This window comes from Suncus etruscus, chromosome 17, assembly GCF_024139225.1.
Source record: "Suncus etruscus isolate mSunEtr1 chromosome 17, mSunEtr1.pri.cur, whole genome shotgun sequence".
NCBI classification, from domain to species: domain Eukaryota; kingdom Metazoa; phylum Chordata; class Mammalia; order Eulipotyphla; family Soricidae; genus Suncus; species Suncus etruscus.
The window spans coordinates 59,963,817-59,986,850 of NC_064864.1; the positions used below are offsets into that span (position 1 = coordinate 59,963,817).

The window sequence follows — 23,034 nt, forward strand, 5'->3', positions numbered from 1 at the left end:
TCCCCATGACTGTCCCTGAACCGCCACTCTCCAAAACTGTTGAGCCTTGCAGGACGCAGAGTTGGGAGTTAGGGGAACTAAGCAGTTGAATTTGAGCTCATCAATCTTCAGCTCTGCACCCATAATAGATTCAGGTGAACCTCTGCCCTGAGTGAAGCTGGAGAGTACCATGGGTAAAGCTGGAAGTTCTTGTGGACCTGGAGGGGTGAGGAAGAGCTGGGGAGGCCTGCTCAGCCATGCTCTGCTTCTGTTTCAGCTCTCCTTGACATCACCCAACTCGGACCCAGATCCAGGTGAGTGTGCAGACAGGTGGCCGGGGGCTCCCACCAACCTCCGGCTGCTTCTGGGGCTGTGGAAAGGGGGCCCAGGCCTGGCACTATTGGAACACTTTGGGGTTCATATGGCTCAAAAGTGGATCACAGAAGCCTTTGAGAGCTTTCCCAGACAAGTGGGGCTCCGAGGTTCATACACACACACCTCTTGACATGACTTCAAGTTGCCTGTGGTCAGCCCTGATGTCCAGTGTTGGGACAAGGGAGAAAGAGATGATGCAGAAAACTTCATTTCAGAAGCAAGCTAAGGATCAAGGCAAGGAAGCTGCTTGCCCACACCACACAGCATGGTGGGATCTGCAAGGAGACAAAGGCTAAGGCAGAGTATGGGTGACCCTGAGAGATGAGGGTCACAGCACACTAGCCCCTTGCACCCTTCTGGGTTCTACACACATGCCCAACCTGCTGGTGGCCTCTTAACCCCACCCTCTTCCTGTAAGGGTGCCCCTTCCTGCCCTCATCCACCCTGGGTTCTAAGGCTCCTTTGCTGTCCTAATACTGAAAGGAGAAAAGTCCACTCATGGCTCACTGGGTTGGGGCCACCTCCCATATGAAACCACGTGAACCTGTCACCCAGCAGAGAAGGAGGTAAATAGGCAGAGAGGCTGCTGTGGCCATGTCCACAGCTGAGTAAGTATATCTGGAGCCAAGATAAGAAGCTTGGATCAAGGTCAGCTGCAATGTCCTCATGAGTGGGATGGCTGAGCCCCCTCAGGACGAGGAGGCCAAGCCTGGTCCTCACCACAATCTGGTCTTGTTTATGGCATGGGGCTACTCAGAGGACTGGTCTGAGTGGGGGGAGTCTGAAGTTTTCTCCAGAGCACCAACCACTGATCTATGATTCAGATTCTTGGAGGAAATTTACATGTGGAGACCACCCACCAAACCACACCACTATCCCCTGAGGACTCTGGAAAGAACTGAAGGCTAAACCCTGGGACAGCTCTCCATTCAGCTACCTTCCATAAAAAGTGCTGATGCACCACAGAAGGGGTCCTGTGGCCCAGTTCCAAGAGACAAAGCTGTGAGATTATGGGATTATGCCACAGTGGTGGAAACGGCCCAGAAGACTCCAAGCATTTTGCTTTCTTCATAGATCTGGGAAACCTCCTCAACCCAAGTCCATGAGGTGAAAATAAGATGTGTTTTACTTCCAGACTATTGCAACTTGCCACCATTGCCACAAGACTATGATGAATAGCACTTGCAAAGACTACAAGTCTGACATCCTGCATTGTGCAGTGAACAACTCCAGCAACTGTGAGCAGGGCTGTACCTGAGACTACAGAAGTAGGTGTTGGATCCTTCACTCATCATCAGGCTTTTCACTGAACAAAATCAACCAGAAATTGTTGGTTAGATTTTTATCTGCAAATAGAGTCTAAATGTGAGAATTGAACACATCTTTGAGCCATTGAGGTCTTGTGAAGTAGTGAGTTTTTCATCACTGGAAGCATGTAAGCACAGAGGAAACTCTTAGCAGAAGAGGGTGCTAAAATGAACAAGGCAGATTCAGGGCTCCATAAGAACTGTGCTGAGTGGCAGGGAAAATAATACAGGGATTGAAACTCATGTCTTGCATATGACCAATCCTGCTTCCATACCAATCACCACATATGGTTCCTAAGCATCTCAGAATGTAGCCCTGGATGACCCTGAGCACTGGCCCAGGGAACCCCCAGCACAGCAAGAGCCAGCAGCACCTCATCCATGGGACCTTATATTGACCACTGCCTGGTTGGGTGAGAATTGCCGAGAGGTGTGCAAAGCAACTGACCACCATTTGGGAGCATCCACCCCCCCCCCAAATGAGAACTTTGATGAGATCTTCTGACAAGTTTGTCAGTAGATGAAATAGCCCAGGAGAAGCCAGTCACCCGGACTCCAAGTCCACTTGAAGGTATAAGGAAGGATCTTTTGCAAAGAGCTGACAAGGTTTTCCCCAAACACCCATTTGTGCCCAATTTCATTTCACAGGGTCTGGCCCTGTTCTGGCAGAATGTGTCAGATGCCAGCCTGCTGAGACAGCCACACTGGGCAACTCTGTGCCCATGTCCCCGGGCAAGCTGCAGCTCTAATTGGGCTTGCCAGGGACAGCACACCTTGGGGACCCTGTTAGAACAGAAGGTGCCCAGGCCAAAGACTCAGAGAGTGGCCAGGAGGTGGCATCAAACAGCACAGACTCAGCCCTGAGCAGCTGATCCAGCAGCCAGCAGGCCTGCGGAAATTCCTCTTCAAAGCTAGCTGGGCCCTGCCCGGTGACATGGGCTGAACACATCCATCATCTGTCCCACCGCCTGCCAGCCAGGACTCCTCTGGGCTTGATCTGCCAGCCAGCCTGTCGGCATCAAATGCAGGACTGGGCTTTGCAGGAGGCCCTCGGAGGAGCTGTCTGGGCCAGGGTGATGAATGAGGCCAACCAGGTTGGTGTTGCTGGGATTTCTAGTCTGTTTCACACATCTGGCAAGCTCTTTAACCAGAGCAACTGCAAAGCTGGTCTCCAGAACACTGAGCTTCTTTTGCAAAGACCTGGGTCGGGACCACAGTGATCCTGGTCGGGCATATAGTGCATGTGTAGAGAGGAGATCAGGCTGCTTCCTGGGAACTGGAAGCAAGGAGTTTCACAATAAGTTCTAGAGGCTGCAGGGCACGAAGGACTAGGGAGAGGTTGTGCAGGAGTCCTTAACACTACCTTCTGCATTACTACTTTTTCTCTGGAATATTAGGGGTGGCTCAGGTGGTTCATATGAAGGAACATAGGCCAGACATGAGTGGGGCACTGTGTTTGATCCCCAACACTGCATGACCCTCAGGCACCACAGTTTGTAACACCCATAAATAAGAATAAGGCAATAGGAAGATAGGTAGGTAAGGTCTTTGCCTGGCATGTAGCCACCACCACCTAGATCTCTGAGCACTGCCAAGGGTGACCTCTGAGCATGCAAAGTCCAGAGTGAGCAGTGAACAACACCAGATGCAGCCCAGAAACAACAAAATGATAATATTTAAGTCATAGAGTTAAAGGAGACCATACAGTCCTTTATTTGTCCAACACATAGCAAGTATTCAGAACACAATAACCCAGGATCGGGGGAATCTGTGATAGCTCATGGTCCTTTCCCCATTTTTCCTATCAGTTTTAGAAAAGGACTCTGTTGAATAGAAAACTCCAGATATCTACCATTATACAAATTACTGTCATTGGCCCCATAGCTTAATCCACATGTATTTAGTTCTCAATTATTTGGTTATCCTGAGCATTGTTTCTGGTCTGGAATCAAGCTTGCAGACCCTGTTTTATTTTACTTATTTATTTATCCACCTCACAGTGCTTGTGGTATTGTGTGGTTCTGGGAATCTAACCTGGGCCTCCTGCATGAGGCATGTGCTCAACCCATTAAGTCATCTCGGTGGCCCCAGTCTCACTCATGTTGGCTAAATTTCCTTGTGAGGTCACTGCCAACTTGTCAATGGACTGGGCTTTCTCCTATATATAATGCCTTGGTGGGCACCAAACAGCCTGTTGTGGCTTGTGTGTTCCCTATCCTCTTGAAGAAAAGGCCCACTGGTTACAGAATTCCAGGAGAAAGAGAAGTGGAGGGACACATGATGTTTAGAATCCAGGCTGGGAGCCAGGACTCCATCCTGTCACACAGGTTACTGGCCAATACAGGTCTTGAGAGTAGGCCAGACATAAGAGGTGGCAGACTGGATCAATCTTTCAATGCAAGGAGATGAGGCTTCAGGAAGATGAAGAATAGCTACTGCTTGCCCAGAACACTGAATTCCAAAGTGGAACAGGGAACCACCAGGCCTCATACTGGCCACACCATTCTTTTCTTACTCCTTCCTGGTTCATTCTCTGTGCCTGGCTAGAGTGGAGACTCTTTAAGGACAAAGGCCTCCTCCCACTCCTTTTTTGCTCTAACGCTTCACTATTCCCCCTGAAGAACAATAAGCGTGGCTCAAGAGTTGGCCTATTGCAGGGCCACAGGACCCATTTCTACCATAAACAATGAGATTGAGTAGATTAAGTACTGAGTATAAAGACAAAACAAGCTTTAATTGTGAGATAGAGAAATTCTCCCTGAGGTGCTTCTGTGGCAGCACCCCCCAAATTGAAAGGATCTGGGTAGCTTCCTTCTACAGTCTCGCACTGAATGTTGGCTCCTGGTGTCGGAAGTACAGGGCTGCTTCTCCAGGGCCCAAAGGACACTTTTCCTTGCTCAGCTGAAGTACATGCCAAAGGCTACATGTTTTTATTTTCTCTTAAATTTCACAGAGACATAGTAGATCTGCCAACAGGGTTAGATTCAAGTCAAAAATCCTCCAGCAGTTATTCAATCTATGTCATGTCATGTTCCGTGGAACAGTCATAGCACAGCAGCTGTGGCAAGCTCTCCCATTCTAAATATCTAACCAAATGACTCTTTGGCTTATACCGACTCTTTTACAACTGTGCCACAGCAGTGATCACTCCTGGTATGGCACAGGGGGTCACAGGGATGCCAAAGACTGGAGCTAAGTCTACCACTTGCAAGGCAAACGCCCTATTTGCTGTACAATCCCTTTGGTCTCACTGCAAAATTCTTAATGGTTTAGCCAAGATTTGTTCACTTGACCTTTCACTTCTGGGAGAAATTTGGAAGCTATGTGAAAGCATTTATCTCCATAAATCTGTTTTGGGGAAAAAAAAGCCATGCAAAGCAAACTTAAATAAAAGATGGAGCATGCTCATTATGGAGTCCCATTGTCTCTCCCAAATGTCAGTTTGAAATCTTTCATGTCAAACTCAGACAAATATTTTTTCCCTTACTTTTTCACTCTCTGTCCCTGCTTTATCATTGCTAGATGGAAAGAGATTTTATTTGCTCCACGAAGACAATGGTCTTATCTTCCACTTCGATCCTCATCCCTGGAATGGCGGCTTCCTCTGGGAGAATTTTCAGAGTGGAGAACAGCAGCTTGAGAGAAATAATGAGCAAGCAAAGGGAGTCTTGACTTGACACTGTGATAAATGAGGTGAAACTTTGCCAAGGAACCAGAGTTGGCGTATTCATAAAGGAAATAATAAAAAAAAAAAGATTGCTCGGTTTTAATGGGAAATATAAAACAGGCATTGTGCAAAAGTCGATTTTTCAAAAGCCAATGAGATAAAGACTATAAGGGAATGACTGAGAGTAAGATAATGTGGTTGATAATCAGGCTGAGGTAAGTGCCCTCAGCTGAGCCATCAGTTGGCTGGCAGGAAGCCCTTTCAAGTGTGCTATCTGCATTTGCTCCTGCCTCATTATCATAGGCATCTCTGGACTGCTCCTTCCAGCTCCCTGGCAGGCTTGCCATGCTCCCGCCCACCTGCCAGAGCAAAGTCAACCCAGCTTTCTCCGAATCCCAAACTTGGTCTTGAGAAACAAGGACACCCAAGGTCTCAGCAGAGAGTTGTACTCAGTCGTACACACACACACACACACACACACACACACACACACACACACACACACACACACACCTTCCCAATGGGCAGCTCACTACAGGGTTCACAATCATGAGCAACGACATAAGCAGCCCTCTCTCGGAGACAAGAGTCACATATTTATCTTCTAGAGGCAAAAGCAAGTCAACCCTCTCTCACAGAGATGAGTCACACAGCCCTCTGACAGAAGCAAGCAAGAGTCACAAAACCTTCTCAAAGGCAAAAGCCACACAGCTCTCTCTCTCTCACACACACAGAGACATGAGAGTCCTCTCTCACAGAAAACAAGAGACATACACCTTCTCCATGTGATCCTTGGTGATACCTGACAAGACAGATAGTCCATGGGGATGATAGTCCTTTCTCCAGGGTACATGTGAATAGCTCCAAGGTAGTAAGAAGCTGGTGGAAATAGCTGAGCACTGCAGTCAAGTTGGTACAGTTTAGTGGTTAAGAGGAGGCAAAGTAGTTCAGATCAGACATGTCCTACTATTTATTAGTAGTGTGACCCTGGGCTATTTTCTTAACCTCTTTCAGCCTCAGGCTTCTTAACTAGAAGACTCAAGAATAAATTTTTCAAATTGTATGAGCCTGAAATGAGATGCTTTATATGCACTGCTTAGCAGAAGTCTGGATACATCATAGCTGCTAAAACATATTAGTGATTAAGCTGCATGTTTTTAGAAACAACTTGGGAGTTGTTTGATACCATGACCAAGTGGACAATGATGAGTATCTTGAACTTCACGCAACTAAAATGGCCAATAAAGTTCCATTGGAAAATTTGCTGCACAGAGTGACCCATCAAGGCACAGGCCTTGACCCTGGACAGATGCCACATGGAACAATCTCCCAATCACTTCCAGGCCCTAATCATCACCCTGCTGGTAACAGATAAGAAAATCAAAGCACAAAGACTATGATTGACTGGTCCAAGGTTTCTATTAATAGAAAGCCAGAACCTCACTCTGTCACTGTAGCCAAGTGGGGCCTCTGATCCTGTCAAGTGCCAGCACTGCTTTTAAGGTCATCATACTCCCCTCCAAAAAAAATGAATACTTGTGATACTTTTTGCCCACCTTATTGGAATGAGGAGCTGAAAAGACAATTTCTCCTACAGGAGTAAGGGAAGCAATTGTTGCACAAAAAACAAAAACACTTACTTGGGTCTGATGATGACTTTCTTCTACCACCTCTCATGTAGATTGGACTCCAGACTACTATGAGTACTACTATGACTATGATGGCCCCAAAGAGGACACCAGCAATCCTTCAACCTACACCGAGAATCCAGACTGGTACTATGAGGAGGATGGTAGGTAACAAAGCTCTCTGGGAAGCCCTATGGAAGGGGGAGGTTTACCTGGGGGGGGGGGTTATATATGAATCCATGGGGGCGACTTTTCTCCTCCCCTCTGGCCAGCACCATAAAATAGCTACATGAGAAGTGTTATTGTTCCCATTAGAATCATCCTACAGGACCTGGGAATGCTTTAAGACCATCTCTCCCATCCTCATTGGCTTTTGATCCAGCAAGCCAGTGAGGCCAAGTCAAGAGTGAACTCAACCAAGGCCCTGCAGTGAGAAAGAAAATAACCAGCCAGGTCTCCTCAAAAATCTCCTCAAAATCAAGACTGTAGCTAGGGCAGTGGGTAGGTGCTAAGTTCACAGATAAGTCTAAGTCAGTTTCCAGCTCAGGTTGACTTGAATCGGAAACCCCCTCCTCTTAGATCGTGCTTTACTTTCTCTTTTCACTCTTTAGAAGCTCTGCTCGGCGGCATGTATATGTGTGTGTTTGTAGTGTGTGTAAGTATGAGTGCTATGAGTGCATGTGTGTCTGTGATATGTGTATGGTATAACCGAGTGTGCATGTATGGGAGAGTGTGTGGTATTATATTACTGTGTGAATGCACAAGTATATATCATATGTCTGTGAGTATGTGGTGAGGGAGTGAGTGGTACATTAATATGTGTGGTATGTGAGTGGAATAAGTGCATGTGTGTGATGTGTGTGTGAATACGTATAAGTATACGCTGGTGTGTATATGAATGTATTTATGTGTGGGTGGGTGGGTATCAGTGTGTGTGCATGTGTGTGGTAATATGTATGTAATCATATGCATGACTATGTATACAAATATGTGTGTTTATGTACATGTGTCAGTGTGTGCATGATGGGTGTATGTGTGGGTGGATCTGAGTAAGTGTGCATGGTATGTGCTTTATTATGTGAGGATGTGTAAGTGTAGATTATGTGTGTTTGTGTGCATGTGTGTGATATGTGTGATATGTGTGAATGTGGATGGGTGTTTATGAATATGCATGTGTGTGGTGCATTCTCCTGGTGTTGCTTCTACTACTTGTGTTTTTGTTTTTGTGGCATCTCAATCCAAGCAATGTGATAGAGGAAAACGAGGAATAAGCCCAAACCAAGCCATGTGAGCCCATGAGGAGGAGTGCAAAGCAAGCAGCCACCGGAATAAAAGAGGGTAACTGTGCTCAATGGCCTGGAAGGCAGGGCCAAGATACAGGGCATCAGGGGAACATCAGAAGGGACCATCAAAACAAGAGCCGGGCCCAGGGATCCTAGTTCCTGAACCAAAGAACAATGTGTGTGAACAGAAGGATAAAGAATTCCCCAAGGGAAGATCCATTCAGACAACCATGAAAAGCCAAAAGCACAGATGAAATATGACAAAATCTAACTGAACAAGGAGTTGAAGAAAGATGAAGGCCACTGGGTCACTTCCTCCTCGCCGTCAATTCCTCTGTCACCCTCGGGCCTTTGGTCTTCTTTGCTGGTGTTCAGAAGGCTCGTGTTTCATTAGGGGTGGGTTTTCTCTCCATGCTGCTGACCTCCACCCCGGGCACGGGGAGTAAGGGAGGTCTCTAGGCTTGTGAAATGCCTCCAGCATCAGAGACAGACCCCATGGCACTTCCAGCAAGACTGGGAGGAGACACATACTGAGGATGCGAAGGGGGAGTTCCTCACTGAGAAAGGCTCCTGCAGCCATTCGAGGGGAGACAGCCACAATTCCTTCTTCCTGCTCTCTTACTAGCCTGACTCTCCTGCTCTAGTTCTGTGAATACACTTTTCCTTGCTCTTTCAAGCTATGTATGCCCCTGGCCCCAATCACTGATTCTGCAGCTACTCCCTCCTTTGGGGCAGGAACTAAATCCTGAGAACTATCCTAAGAACAAGTGAAAATTTTCACCTGCTGTCCATGGTGAGTGTTGATGACTGTTTTTGTATCTTAGATCCCTGCCTGTCCAATCCCTGTGAACACGGTGGAACTTGCCTTGTCAGTGGGGAGACTTTCACATGCAGCTGTCCTGCCCCTTTCTATGGAAACAGGTGTCGCAATGGTGAGTGTATTCACTACAGAGTCACTCTTCCCTCCAAATTGAACAGGAAGCAATTCCTCATCCACTTCTAAGGGGGTAAACAAGGGTGTGGTGATTCCAATAAATTGTGAAAACCATATAGATGTGGATCCCATTTTATGGTGATCTCAGCAGACTTATTATCAGTTTCTTGGTGAATTCTCATGTTACACATGTCTAGAAATACATTCTACAGATGAGAAAAGTGAGGCTCATGGTGGAGAATAGAGCTGAATGAATCAAGATAAATTTTATACTCAGGACCCCTGTTTATTGTTGTTTAAAGTCCTTAACTCCAAGAGATTTTTGTATACCAATAGAGCAAGAAAGCTCTTAAGACTCATTAGGCTGAACTCAGAGAGTACATGAGACTTGTTTGTGGTCCTACAGCAAGTTTGGAGAAGAGCAAACCATTGAATCCTAATACCTGGGTCCTTGCTTTTTCTTTCTCCTACTCTCATCATGTGGACATGGATAAAAATAGTCTACTTTTAGTGAGCTTTGGTGGACAGACAACAGAGATATTTGATAGAAAACCAGGAATAGAATTCCAATGGCTGATTCAACCCATGGAGAGAATCCAGTTCCACTTAGCAAACTCTTAACTGGAAGGCAGTGATGATCTTACACATAGACTAGGTTTTTTGTGATTGTTTAATTTCCTCTGTACTTGTTTCATGAAGTCTTTTTATTTTTAATCCCATAATTGTCCTTCAATAAATGTCTCAAGATCACTTGGAGGTATCCAGAATAAACAGTAGACTTTTTTAATGTTTAACTTCTCAAAAGAATGATAAAACTATATGCAGAGGGCCCAAGCAGTGGCACGAATGGTAGGGTGTTTGCCTTGAACACAGCTAACCTAGGATGGACCACAGTTCAATCCCCCAGAATCCCATATGGTCCCCCAAGCCGGGAGTAATTTCTGAGCATAGCCAGGAATAACTCCTGAGTGTCACCGGGTTTGGCCCAAAAATTAAAAAATAAGAAAAAAAAAACTATGTGCAGAAAATGAAATCAGCTATAAAATGAAGACACTCCAATTTTGAATCTTTTGAGGGTTTAGGAATTATCAAAATTGTTGTAAGGTTTGGGTCAGAGAGATAACACAGCAGTAGGGCGCTTGCCTTACATGCAGCTGATTCAGGATGGATGGTGGTTCAAATCCCTGCATCTTGTATGGTTCCCTGTGCCTGCTAGGAGCGATTTCTGAGTGCAGAGCCAGGAGTAACCCCTGAGAGTAACCCCTGAGAGCTGCTGGGTGTGACACAAAAAAACAAAAAATCGTTATGAGGTTTAAAAATAAGAACAAGAAGGAAGGAATTAGGAAGCAAGTCTAAAAGGAAACCTTATCCGGTGAGGAGAGGGAAATAGACCAAGGAGTTTCAGGACCATGGACAATGTATTATTTCCAATGTGAGTTCACACCCAATTGTCCAGAGTAAAATACTTTTCAAGTAAGATATGCTACCCAAGTAATGGATTATTTTTGACTCTACTTCTTTGTGGCTGTCCTGCAGCACGGAACAACTGCAGTAACAACCCATGTGGACGGGGGGATTGCCTTATTACTCAGAGTCCTCCTTACTATCGCTGTGTCTGCAAATACCCTTACAGTGGACCAGACTGCTCCAAGGGTAAGTGTCAAAGACCCCTTTCATGCTATGCTTTCTCTGAGCATGTATGTTGGGATCTTGGTACATTGGCTTTGTGGAAGTTCATCTAGAATTTATGTGTTACTGGGATTGGCACTTTTTAATAGGACCTTTAAGAATCATCAATCTTGAAGAGTTCAATGGGAATGAATTGATCCATGTACCTTTCTATCCATAGAACTCACTTTCTCCAGGAATTACATCCTGGAATGAGCCATGGAGGGAAATAAGTCGAGATTTAGTGATTCATAAAATAACAAATTTTTTATGATTTTTTAAATTTATATTTTTGTTAAAATATTTTTGTTAGTCATAAAATAACAAATATTATCTGATACATAAAATAACAAATATTTATAATTAACTAAATATGGGTGCAAATTACTGTATATTAAACTTTCTTCACCTTCCTAATTCAAAAGTAGATGTACATATATCTACTGTCAATTCCATTCCATGTTCAATATTTTACTCATCTAGTTAATAACATATTTTGTTTCATGTGAATGATTTGATATTTTTATTCTCATTTCTTTTTAACTACACTTTATATTGTGTATGTCTATACATTCTGGTAATCTAAAATCCTTAAAACTATTTTACTTTTTTAAACTATTTTAATAACAAAACATTCTAATAGTTTTGAGAGACCAACTTTTTTAAATATAATTTTTTAAATAATTTCTTTATTTAAACACAATGATTAAAAACATAATTGTAGTGAGTTTCAGTCATAACAAGAACATCCCCCTTCACCGTGCAACCTTCCCACCACCAATGCCCCCATCTATTCCCTCCCCACCCCCTGCCTGTATTCAAGACATACATTCCTCACTGACTGACATTGTTATGATAGTTCTCAGCATAGTTATTTCTTTAACTGCACTCACCACTCTTTGTGGAGAGCTTCATATCTTGAGAATGTCCTTCCGGCCCTCATCTCTGGGAATTATTTAAATGTCTTTCATTTTTCTTAAAACCCATAGATGAGTGAGACTATTCTGTTGTCTTTCTCTCCCTCTGACTAATTTCACACAGCATAATAGATTCCAGGTACATCCACGTATAGGAAAATTTTATTACTTCATCTCTCCTGATGGCTGCATAAGATTTCATTGTGCATATGTACCACAGTTTTTTTTTTTAGCTATTCATCTGTTGATGGGCAACTTGGTTGTTTCCAGAGTCTGAATATTGTAAAAAAAAAATGCTGTGATGATTAATATAGGTGTGAGGAAGGGATTTTTGTAATGTATTTTTGTGCTCCTAGAGTATATTCCTAGGAGTGATATAGCTGGATCAAATGGGAGCTCAATTTCCAGTTTTTTGAGGAATCCCCACATTGTTTTCCATAATGGCTGGACTAAACAGCATTCCCACCAGCAGTGAATGAGAGTTTTTTCTCCCCACATCCCAGCCAGCACTGATTGTTCTTGTTCTTTGTGATGTGTGCCAATCTCTGTAGTGTGAGATGATACCTCATTACAATTTTTTAAAGTACAGATATAATTGTCTAATGTTCTGGTGGGAATGTAACACTTATTTTTATATAAAAAGAGACTGAGTAGGGGCTGGAGCGATAGCACAGTGGTGGAGCATTTGCCTTGCATGTGGCATATCCAGAATGGACCTTGGTTCGATCCCTGGTGTCCCATATGGTTCCCCAAGCCAGGAGCGACTTCTGAGTGCATAGCCAGGAGTAACCCCTGAGCTTCACCAGGTATGGTCCAAAAAATAAAATAAAATAAAAGAGAGACTTGAGTAAACATAGAATAAAGTTTTAAAAAATTAAAAAACAGGGGCCGGATGGGGGCCGGGCGGTGGCGCTGGAGGTAAGGTGCCTGCCTTGCCTGCGCTAGCCTAGGACGGACCGCGGTTCGATCCCCCGGCGTCCCATATGGTCCCCCAAGAAGCCAGGAGCAACTTCTGAGCACATAGCCAGGAGTAACCCCTGAGCGTCACAGGGTGTGGCCCAAAAAAAAAAAAAAAAAAAAAAAACAGGGGCCGGAGCAGTGGCGTCGTGGTAGGGCATTTGTCTTGCACGCGGCAGACCTAGGATGGACAGCAGTTCGATCCCCTGGCATCCCATATATTCCCCCAAACCAGGAGTGATTTCTGAGCACAGAGCCAGGAGTAACTCCTGAGCATCACTGGGTGTGGCCCAAACACCAAAAAATAAAATAAAATAACAAATATTTTAAATTTAAAATAACAAATATTTTAAGAATCAGATGTTGTCCCTAAAGATTTACATCCTCTATCCATCTGATTCTCAAAAAATATATACTAGGAAAAATATATTTAGGAAGTTTTTTAAAGATCTAGAGACCAAAAATTCAAAGACATTAAGGTGTTCACAATTACATAGTTATGAAAAGGTGTGGCCAACTTTCAACCTAACTTAGAGCAGTTACAAAACTTCTGATCATTCCAGACCTCCTGTTTCTTCTTAATGAGTTAACATTTACATATGATTATGATTTATTACTATTCATGATAATATTATGTGTAATATTATAGTATTCACAATAATATTACATTATTCATAATAATATTGGTGATAAAATATTAACATATAAATAAATTATGATTATTTTGGTCTTCATCATATCTTTCTTCATCCAGGCTTGTTCACATTATTAAAGTCCATCTGTTCATTTACTCATATGTCAGTAGATTTATTTTTGCTTTGTGGTGACCCATCTTTTTTGAAAAAAGGGACAGCAGGAGGTGTCATCAACTATCTCAAATGTAGTTGCAGCTCCTTCTGAAGAGCCTTTTGGGCCTCACTTCCTGTGTTCACAGTGGTTCCTGTATGCAGGCCAAATCCCTGCCAAAATGGCGGCACCTGCCTCAAAAATCGACGGAGATCCAAGTTTTCCTGTACCTGTTCAAGTTCGTTCAAGGGAAAATTCTGTGAAATAGGTAAGAGTCACAGCCAACACCTCAGCAGAAACTCTGGAGCTACAAATGAAGCCTTGATAATCATGTCCTATGTGAGATTTTGTTCCCAGAATGGAGCTAAAATAAAATTTCCCAACTCTCATTGCTGACTTAGGATATTGGATACATCTGAAGGCATTACAGATCAATGACCAAACAGATACTTGGGCATCCATCCCCTTGGCTTTAATCTCCTGCCATCTATTCTTATGTAGGCCCAAAGGAAAAACCACATTTTTATCCATCTCTATGAACTCCATATTTCATGTTTTGAATGCACAACTTTCAAGCCACATTACTTATGGAATTTTGTAGTAAAATCTCAGTATGACAGATATTCAGATTCAATCTTTTTACTACTCCTACCAAGTCTCTTTGGGGACCAGCATGCTAGGTGCTTCCAGTTCTCACATGTCTGCCTGTTTTCTCCGAGGTTCTGATGACTGCTATGTGGATGACGGCTACTCATACCGAGGAGAAGTAAGCAGGACAGTCAACAAGCACCCATGCCTTCACTGGAACTCACACCTTCTCTTGCAGGAAAATTACAACATGTTTATGGAAGATGCTGAGGCTCATGGGATTGGGGACCACAACTTCTGCAGGTAAACTAGACCTTCTTCCCCATGCTGTCTTACCTGTTTGTAAGCATAAGAGTCTTCCTTTTTGCCCCTTTTAGTGTTCCCACATTTTATGGGATATCTTAGAAACCTGGGAACAGAGCTCACTCACCTGTCTTCTTCCTATAGTTTACTATGTAGGAAAAGGTTGGTTATGCTGCTATAACAAACAAACCCCCAAGTAATAGTGGCTTAATTTCATCAAATTTCATTTTTCACTAATGTTCTCTTTCCTGTGGGCTTGGAAGTGGATTAAAGCCAGGGAACATATGCACTTCTAGGGAATAGTCTGGCATTATCTTCATGCAAAGAAAATGCCTTATTGCCTCAACTAGCTCTCCAGACCCTGGAGTGGGAACTTTTACTGCTTCCTTGTAAAAATGGCACATAGCTACACAGACATTCCATTTATTATAGAGTCACCTCATATAACTGTAAAGAAGAAGCATAGTGAAGAAGCATCTCAGGCAAGGAATATAACCTCTGTCATAAGAATGTTTGAGTTTCCCCAGAAGGCTCTTCCTGATTATTAAAATCTATCTGACTCCCCTTCAGCTGCTTCTAGACCATTCCCCTAACTTTCTTTTGGTTCCTTGTCTAACCAAGACCAAGAATTCATAATATCTGCATGGCAGGAGAGAAGAGCACTCCATGGCCTTTAGCCAGATCTGTTAAGCCATATGATGTCCCTGGCATAAAACATAATCCCCACCCACATTGATTCACTTTGAACCTTCGCATCAGGCTGCCTCAGGATCACAGGAGGGACTTGACACTTATCACGTTTCTGTGTCAATCTAACTTTTATGACAACAAGCCATTTATGATGTTCAACAAACCATTTTTTGTGAACCATGGCTCTGATGCAAGGCTTGAGACCTGCTTCTAGGCAATTTAAATTATTTTCTGAAGGTTAAAAATTCAAGAACCAGACATAGACCTGTATGCTAGGGTTTGCTAACTGGCTGTAGGTGTGAGATGGAATGTGGCCCCAGAGGAGCACACAAACTTGCTACTCTCTTACCCAAAAGCCTTTCCATGAGACACTGTGAATTCACCAAGTCTTGACCCTGGGAATTTTGTGTTCTTATTTTAGAAACCCTGATGGAGATGAGAAACCTTGGTGTTTCATCAAAGTTAACAATGTAAAGGTGAAGTGGGAGTACTGTGATATCCCAGCCTGCTCAACTGAAGGTAAGACCATGCTTTCCAGATGCCCCAAATGTGTGGGTGTGGAGGTGGATTGGGTGGCTCAGAATCACATAATAATGTTCTGGCACTCCATCTCTTCCATTCTGGTTTTCCAACTACATTTCTTTATCAATCCTCATTCCAATTTAGCCAACCTGCCTGACTTATTTCTCCCCTCTAAGAAGGCTGGGACATTTTGGCCAACTCAGATGATAGTTTATCCCTAAACTTATCTGCTCACTCCAAGTTAGTTCACTCAGCAAATATTTATTGCTTTCTTGCTTTGTGCCAGATGCTACACAGACCATGGGTTGTCAATGGCAATCAGGGCGATTGATATACTTAAGGATAAAGGTACTTGCCTTGCATGTGTCAGCCTCCAGTTCAATCCCTAGTACTTCAGATGGTCACTAAACTTCCCCAGAAGTGACTCTTGAGCACAGACTCAAAAGTAGCCCTTGAACACTACTTTTGCTTGGGGTAAGTTACCTGCCCCCCCCAAAAAAAAAACAGCATTAGTGTCCAAACTTGGCTGGACATCCATTACCTATCAGGATGCAACATAATCTAACTTCTCATCACAGTCTTCTAAGGAGCTGCCTGGCCCACCTTTCTATCTTATGTACACACCTTCCTAGCCTGATCAATGGGATTTGCTTCCTGCACATTTTCCCACTAGTGTCTTTGCTCTTAGAGTCACTCCTATCTCTACTCACTCACCCCTTATCTGCTCTTGTTCACATCCAACCATGCTTTGAAAGACAAAACCTGTATTTCCTTTTCCAGGAAGTACTCTATAAGCTCTCTGTTCACTTTCCTTCACTCTCTACAGACAAACCTCTGCAATCACCCAAACAATATTGATTCTGCTCTCCTCCATGGAACAATCATCTATGCAAATGCATCATTTCCCAACTCTACTGAAGCTGGAACAATTTCTATTATACCCCGAATAGAAAGCAGAAGGAAAAAGCAGGATGGGAGCATAGCTTAATTCAGGTTCAAGTCTCTGAACCACATGATCCACTGAGCATCACAAAGTTTATACACTGGGCGGGGAGGCCTCTAAGCACCACCAGGGTAATCCAGGTATCTCTAGTACAGCTGGGCCCATGAAACAATGTATTTTCAGATACTTGCACTGAACCAATAGCTTACTTGGTCAAAAATTTTCTTTTTTGGGGGGGTGGGGGAATCACACCAGTGCTCAGGGGTTACTCCTGGCTCCACACTCAGAAATTGCTCCTGGCAGGATCAGAGGACCATATGGGATGCTAGGATTCAAACCAATGACCTTCTGCATGCAAGGCAAATGCCTTACCTCCATGCTATCTCTCCGGCCCCAGGTCAAAAATTTTCAATGTGGCCCTTGGACTTCCTGAGCACTACTTGGGAGCAACCCCTATGAAAGCAAGCAAAAAGAAAATATTATGGTTGTGAATACTACAATCTCGCTTTACGCCAATGTCTAGATGTGTGCCTCTAGGCACCTGCCCTCCCCTTATACCTCTGGCAGCTTTTTCATAGACCTAAGAGAGACTATAAGAGTGACATGTCTTTCTTGTGTCCTACAGACACTACGGATCCTGTGAGAAATCCTACAGGTTCTCTGACCTTACTCCCAGGCTTTAACTCATGCGGGAGGACTGAGACAGCAGAGCGGAAACTGAAGAGGATCTATGGTGGCTTTAAGAGCACGGCGGGAAAGCACCCCTGGCAAGCCTCCCTGCAGACCTCGCTGCCCCTGGCAGAACCCATGCCTGAGGGCCACTTCTGTGGAGGGGCATTGATCCACCCCTGCTGGGTGCTCACCGCTGCCCATTGCACCACTGAGTAGGTGCCCCTCAGATGGGGAGGTCAGGGAGCTGGGGTCTCAGGGATGCTTCACTTTTCTATATAAATAGCATTTTGGTGGTTTTAGAAGGAGTGGGACTCTGAGCAGATCAAGGAGCTTTACACACCAGACCAACAGGCAGCCATGAATCTGGCCTGTGATAAAATAATCAATTTCCAGAATCTCCTGGGAGAAAATCAGAGACTTTGGTCTGTTTTATTGACTGTCATGTCCAACACCTGGAACAGGTCTTCACAGGTCAACAACAAAAGCACTGGATCTTAGAAAGGGTATTATTACTTGCTAAGATTATGTGAAAAGTAAATGAAGTACAAAAAAGTAGATATTGCAGGCTTCCTTAATTCTTTAGTCCTTGTGCAAGCAGAGAAACTATGCTTTGGGGCCAGAGATAGTACAGGGTAAAGCACTTGCCTTGCATGTAGCTGACTTAAGTTTGCTTCCTAGCACTGCACATAATTTCCTAAGACTCTACAGCATAGAGCCAGGAGTAAACCCTGAACACAGGCAAGCATGTTTCCAAAACCAAAATGTGCTGCTGCAAGTTCGCAGGGTCTGAGGTCAATTGTCATGACCTTGGTCTGTGTCTTAGAAACACTTCAAATCACACTGTGAAGGTCATCCTTTCCCCTACCTCCTCTAAGTCCATAATTAGGACTGGTCTTAGAAGCCCATTATGAGTAGTGGCCTTGAATTCCTTCCCATGTTCTCTGTTCTTTATTTAATTCCACTGGGATTCTTGGGACTATAGGAAAGAACAAATGGGAGCAGATGCCAAGAGTATTTACTGCAGGGGCCAAGAAGTGGTGCAGAGCGGTAAGGTGTCTGCCTTGACAGTGCTAGCTGAGGACAGACCGAGGTTCAATCCCCTAGCTTCCCATATGGTCCCCCAAGCCAGGAACAATTTCTGACAGCATAGCCAGGAGTAACCTCTGAGCATCCCCGGGTGTGGCCCCCCAAAAAACTCAAAAAAATAAGCAAAAAGAATATTTATTGCAGATGGTAGTGACTATTCTTGGCCAAGCCCAGAGGAAAAGAGAAGTGTGTGAGCTGAATAACAGCTGCTCCTCAGATAGCGCTCACCAATGACACCATTTCTACCTTCCTTGGTCTCAGAGCTCTAGCTGTGTGGTAGGTATGGTTCCAGGAAAAGATGTCCTGAGTGTGCCAGGTCTGGTCACATGTTGAGGCTTTCCTACCATACCAGGAGTAGGCTCATTCTGACCTTCACATGTTCCCTTTCAGTATCAAAGTCAAACACCTAAGAGTGGTCTTGGGTGCACAAGACCTGAAGAAGACAGAGTGTCATGAGCAGACGTTCGGGGTGGAGAAAATCATCCAGTACAGTGACTACAATGAGGAAGATGAGATTCCCCACAATGACATTGGTAAGTCTCCTCCGGATGCCATCGGTTGTTGTTCTGGCTGGGTTTATCTCTTGGTGGAAGGAGAGCTGAGACCTCAAGATGTTCTTGATTTAAGTCCTTCACAGACCACGAAATGCAGAGAATTTATTGCAGAGCTTTGCTGTGTTGAAAAGTCCTTAGTAGTATTCTAGACACACACACATACACTCCTTAGCTGACAGAAAGATATGTAGTGTGTGTAGTGGTGGGGGTTGAGGGATGGAGTAGAAATCAGATCAGGCTTGAACCTCAACGCCTCCACTGTCCATCCATTTTCATTCACATCTCTGTGCTTTTGTTTGTTAGTCTAAGGAATGGGCCAGTGGTGTGCAAGCCTCTGCCTCCAACATGTTAGTGATGTGTCCACTTGGGCTAGGTATATCCCCCATATACTAGGCACCTGTTCAGTGCTCAGTTGTGGAGGCAGTGATGGACTGCCTTTAATTCTTTGCCTTGATTTCTTTCTTGTTCTGAACCCTACTTTCCTATTCTCCTGATATCTCACACTCTTTCCTCAATACTTTTTCCCATCATAGGGCTAAAAATACAGTACAGGAATTACAACTTATGTCTAACATACATTCTATTCTCGTCTAATTCCTGATAGCACTATGGTCTCCAGACACCACAAGGTGTGATCTTGGTGGTTTTCCACACAGCCTGGCTCAAATACCACCACATCCTTGGGCCCTGTCATTGAACTATAAGGCTGGGTGGGCTGAAATTTCCTGGAGTAATTTCTAAGGCACTTGGGCACTACTTGGGAGCTCCCAAAACCTTTATCTCCTTACATCCTGCTTTCTTAAAAAGGCTTAGAGTGAAATGAGACAGAAGGAGAAATATAGATATAGAATGATTGCACTTGTTTATGTAATATATTCAAAAGATAGAATAGCAATAATATCCATGGACTATAGAGAAGAGGGCCAGGAGGACCATTTCATGGTGGGAAGCTTGCCACAAATAGTTGCGGAGTGCAGATAAGGTAGAAAAGGGACCACTAAAACTATGATTTGTAGAAATGATCACTTAGGACAAGCCTCTTTAGTAACAATATCTCAAAATTCGGTGTATAAAAAGAAAAGAAAATAGAGAGAAAACTAAACATTTCTACCACAGAGAAAGACAGGGAAGAGAACAAGGGAAGGCAGTAGTGAAACTGGGTCTTTTGTGCAAGAAATGTGCACTGGTGAAAGTTGTTGCTCACTACCTGTAACTTAATCAAAAATAGCTTTGTAACTGTGAAAAACATGTAAACAAGCCCATCTGTTATTTTGTGATGTTATTCTGAGCCTGGAGAGTTACTTGTACCCTCAGTTAAAGAGAGTTAAATGGCCAAGGACTATGTTTGCAGGTATTGCTCAGAAGTGGCACTTCATATCTTTTCCAACCTGGGTTTTCTCAGCTAAAATGAAATTTCTATTCATTGTGGTGGTAGTGAAGGGTACTCTGGGGCTAGGCCACTCCCAATGGTACTGGCAGCTTCATGGGGAGCACCAATTGCTGGGAATAAAGCTTGGGGTCTCCCACAGGCAAGACATGGACTCTGCCACCTCACTCTGGCCCTAGCTGTAAGGCCTTTATAACAAGGATACCACCAATTAATCATTCCCCCTTTCTCTTCCTCCTAGCTTTGATCAAGTTAAAACCTGTGGATGGACACTGTGCCCTGGAATCCAAATATGTGAAGACAGTTTGCTTGCCTGAGAGTCCCTTTCCTTCTGGGACAGAGTGTTACATCTCTGGTTGGGGCATCACAGAAACAGGTGTGTCTGCTAAGCATTTTCTTGAGATCTGGGTGAGTGACAACAACCATGGGAGAAAGAGTTTAAGGGAAGATGGTCTCCTCTTCTGAGTCAAGTTCAATACTGTCACTTCCAGAGTCTTCCCTGACCTCCACAGCTGAGCCTGACTCTGCCCCTTATCCTTGACTCTCAAGCACTGATCCTGTATCTAGGAAATTTTGATCTTTTCCTTGGTGGATGAAGAAAAGAAATAGATGTTGGAACTAGACAGAGGCCTTATATCTTTAGTTTTCATGCCCAAAGTCCACACTGACCTGCCAAGTTTGGAACTGTGATTGTGAGAGTGCTAATATCCACTAGAGGTCATTCCTAAGTCATCCCTGAGGGTAGATGCCATCTCTCACTCAGTTTTGTCCCCCCAGGTATTTTGGTCAAACCTTGCACAGAGTAGACATTCAATAAGAATTTGTTAAATTAAACTTAGATGTGCCACTAGGATTTGATTTTCTCTATAAAAGTAACCAAAAGATAGTACAGCAGTTAGGTCATTTGCCTTGTACATGGCCAAGGTCAGGACAAAAAGCCAAGGACACCCAACCTTAGAAGATGAAGCAGTTTTGCTAATAGCCTGGAAAAACCCTTCTTCACAATGCTCACTTCTGAGTGGGTGGGTGTCTCCTACCACTAGAAAAGCAACCTGTCTTTTCTTCCTCCCTCCTAGGACGTGGGTCCCGCCAGCTCCTAGATGCCAAAGTGAAGCTGATCACCAACACTGCATGCAATGCCCGCCGACTCTACAACCAGATGATTGATGATAACATGATCTGTGCAGGAAACTTGCAAAAGCCTGGCACAGATACCTGCCAGGTGAGACACCAAGGGCCTGTGGTGAGGCATATGATAAGCAGGGCATTCTCCCCTTTCACCTGTTCCCAGAATCACAACCCAGGCTGAGAAGCAGGCAGTGGCCTGAGAGCTAAGGTCCAGCAGACATGCTTGCTCAGACAGACATGGTGTCTAACTCCATGTAGGGTATGGCTACAGCATTTCACCATATGGTCTAATCAAGTTTTGTCACGTGCGGAGGAGAGGCCCTCACCACTGACAGGTACTAGCTTGGTTCATGACACATGAATATTGAGTGCCAACACCAAGAGTGGCACCTCTGTATTAAATACAGAGGTTCTTGGTTCTGGGCAAGGTATGAAAAACTCAAGATGCAGGAAATGTACAAAAGACCTGGGTCAGAAGAGAAGCATGAGAGCCCAGAGAATTCAGATTCATTGTTAACTTCTTAGTGTGCAAGAGAGATTTAACTCTAGGCTGGGACTGGGGGCATTGGAGGCTCCTTTGAGGTTTCAGACAGCCTATGTCCCACTTAGCATTCAGCTTAGCCTGAGACTTGGGGGCAGGTGCCCCAGGTATCAGGGACTGTACTTTCTCAGGGATTTGGGACCAAACTATCTCCAGAGGCCATGTTAACTTACTAGACCAGAGGCTCCTAAAATGATTTGACCTATCATTCCACTTTCAGAAAAAAAAATCACTCAGCAACCTCCAGCCCCAAACTCACCTTTTATCAGTAAATAAACAGAAGACAACTCCCTTCCTAACTATACCCAACTATACCACTCAGTCTGTCTGAAACCTTGCTCAGGGCAGGGTCACCCACTTGGGAAACAGCAACATAGACCTGGCTACTACTGGGTTATCCTCCACACCATCCCTGCCTTGGAGGCCCAGAGAAAGCCTCCCCATCCCAACCAGGCATGGCCTGCACACTGCCCTATCCATGAGAGAACGGAGGGTCCTGTGGATGCACAGGAATGAACTCATGGCACTGGTGTGAGGCATTGGGTAAGCTCAGGCGACTGGGGTGAAGTGTTGGACTGAGCCCAAATGACTGGGAGAGGCATGGGGTGAGTGCAGGTGACTGGGTCAAGGAATCAGGATGAACCCAGGGGACCAGAGTGCAGTGTTAGGCATGAGCCTAGGGGACTGGGGTGAGGTATCAGGCATGAGCATGGTGCTTGGTCATGGAGGGCCCTTGGCCAAGACTCACAGGCTTTTTCTGGCTAAAACTGTATGTCCTTTGAGGCACAGGAAGTATGTCCTGTCCTGTGACACAGGGCTGACCGCTGTCCCATCAGCATCCCCTCCTGGGCTCCTTGACCTGTAGGGCTTAATTCTTATTTCCTCTCTTAGGGGGACTCCGGAGGGCCTCTGACCTGCGTGAAGGATGGCACTTACTATGTCAGCGGGATTGTGAGCTGGGGCATGGATTGTGGGATGAAGCCAGGGGTCTACACCCAAGTGACCAAGTTCCTCAACTGGATAAAAGCCACCATCCATTCAGAGGAGACCTTGTAAAGTGTCCTGTGAAGGCCAGAGAAAATCATTCTCAGAGAACATTTGATGAGGCCTGCTGAGGCA

General features: G+C 44.5%; 1 protein-coding gene across 1 annotated transcript; it reads left to right on the top strand.

Annotated features, from left to right (window-relative positions):
* The first annotated feature begins 169 nt into the window (after positions 1-169).
* On the top strand, positions 170-23,032 carry HABP2 (hyaluronan binding protein 2). The gene is made up of 12 exons (XM_049790433.1): positions 170-293; positions 7,010-7,120; positions 9,064-9,171; positions 10,710-10,826; positions 13,650-13,769; positions 14,221-14,392; positions 15,504-15,601; positions 17,173-17,431; positions 18,696-18,838; positions 20,488-20,622; positions 21,323-21,468; positions 22,807-23,032. Exons 1-12 carry the CDS (start codon positions 170-172, stop codon positions 22,969-22,971), a joined length of 1,698 nt encoding a protein of 565 aa, XP_049646390.1. The 3' UTR covers positions 22,972-23,032.
* The last annotated feature ends 2 nt before the right edge of the window (positions 23,033-23,034 follow it).

Excerpts from the sequence above, each read along its gene's own strand:
- HABP2 (XM_049790433.1), top strand. The coding sequence starts at position 170 with ATGGGTAAAGCTGGAAGTTCTTGTGGACCTGGAGGGGTGAGGAAGAGC. Across the intron at positions 294-7,009 it reads CAACTCGGACCCAGATCCAG|ATTGGACTCCAGACTACTAT; the intron begins GTGAGTGTGCAG and ends CCTCTCATGTAG. Across the intron at positions 7,121-9,063 it reads CTGGTACTATGAGGAGGATG|ATCCCTGCCTGTCCAATCCC; the intron begins GTAGGTAACAAA and ends TTTGTATCTTAG.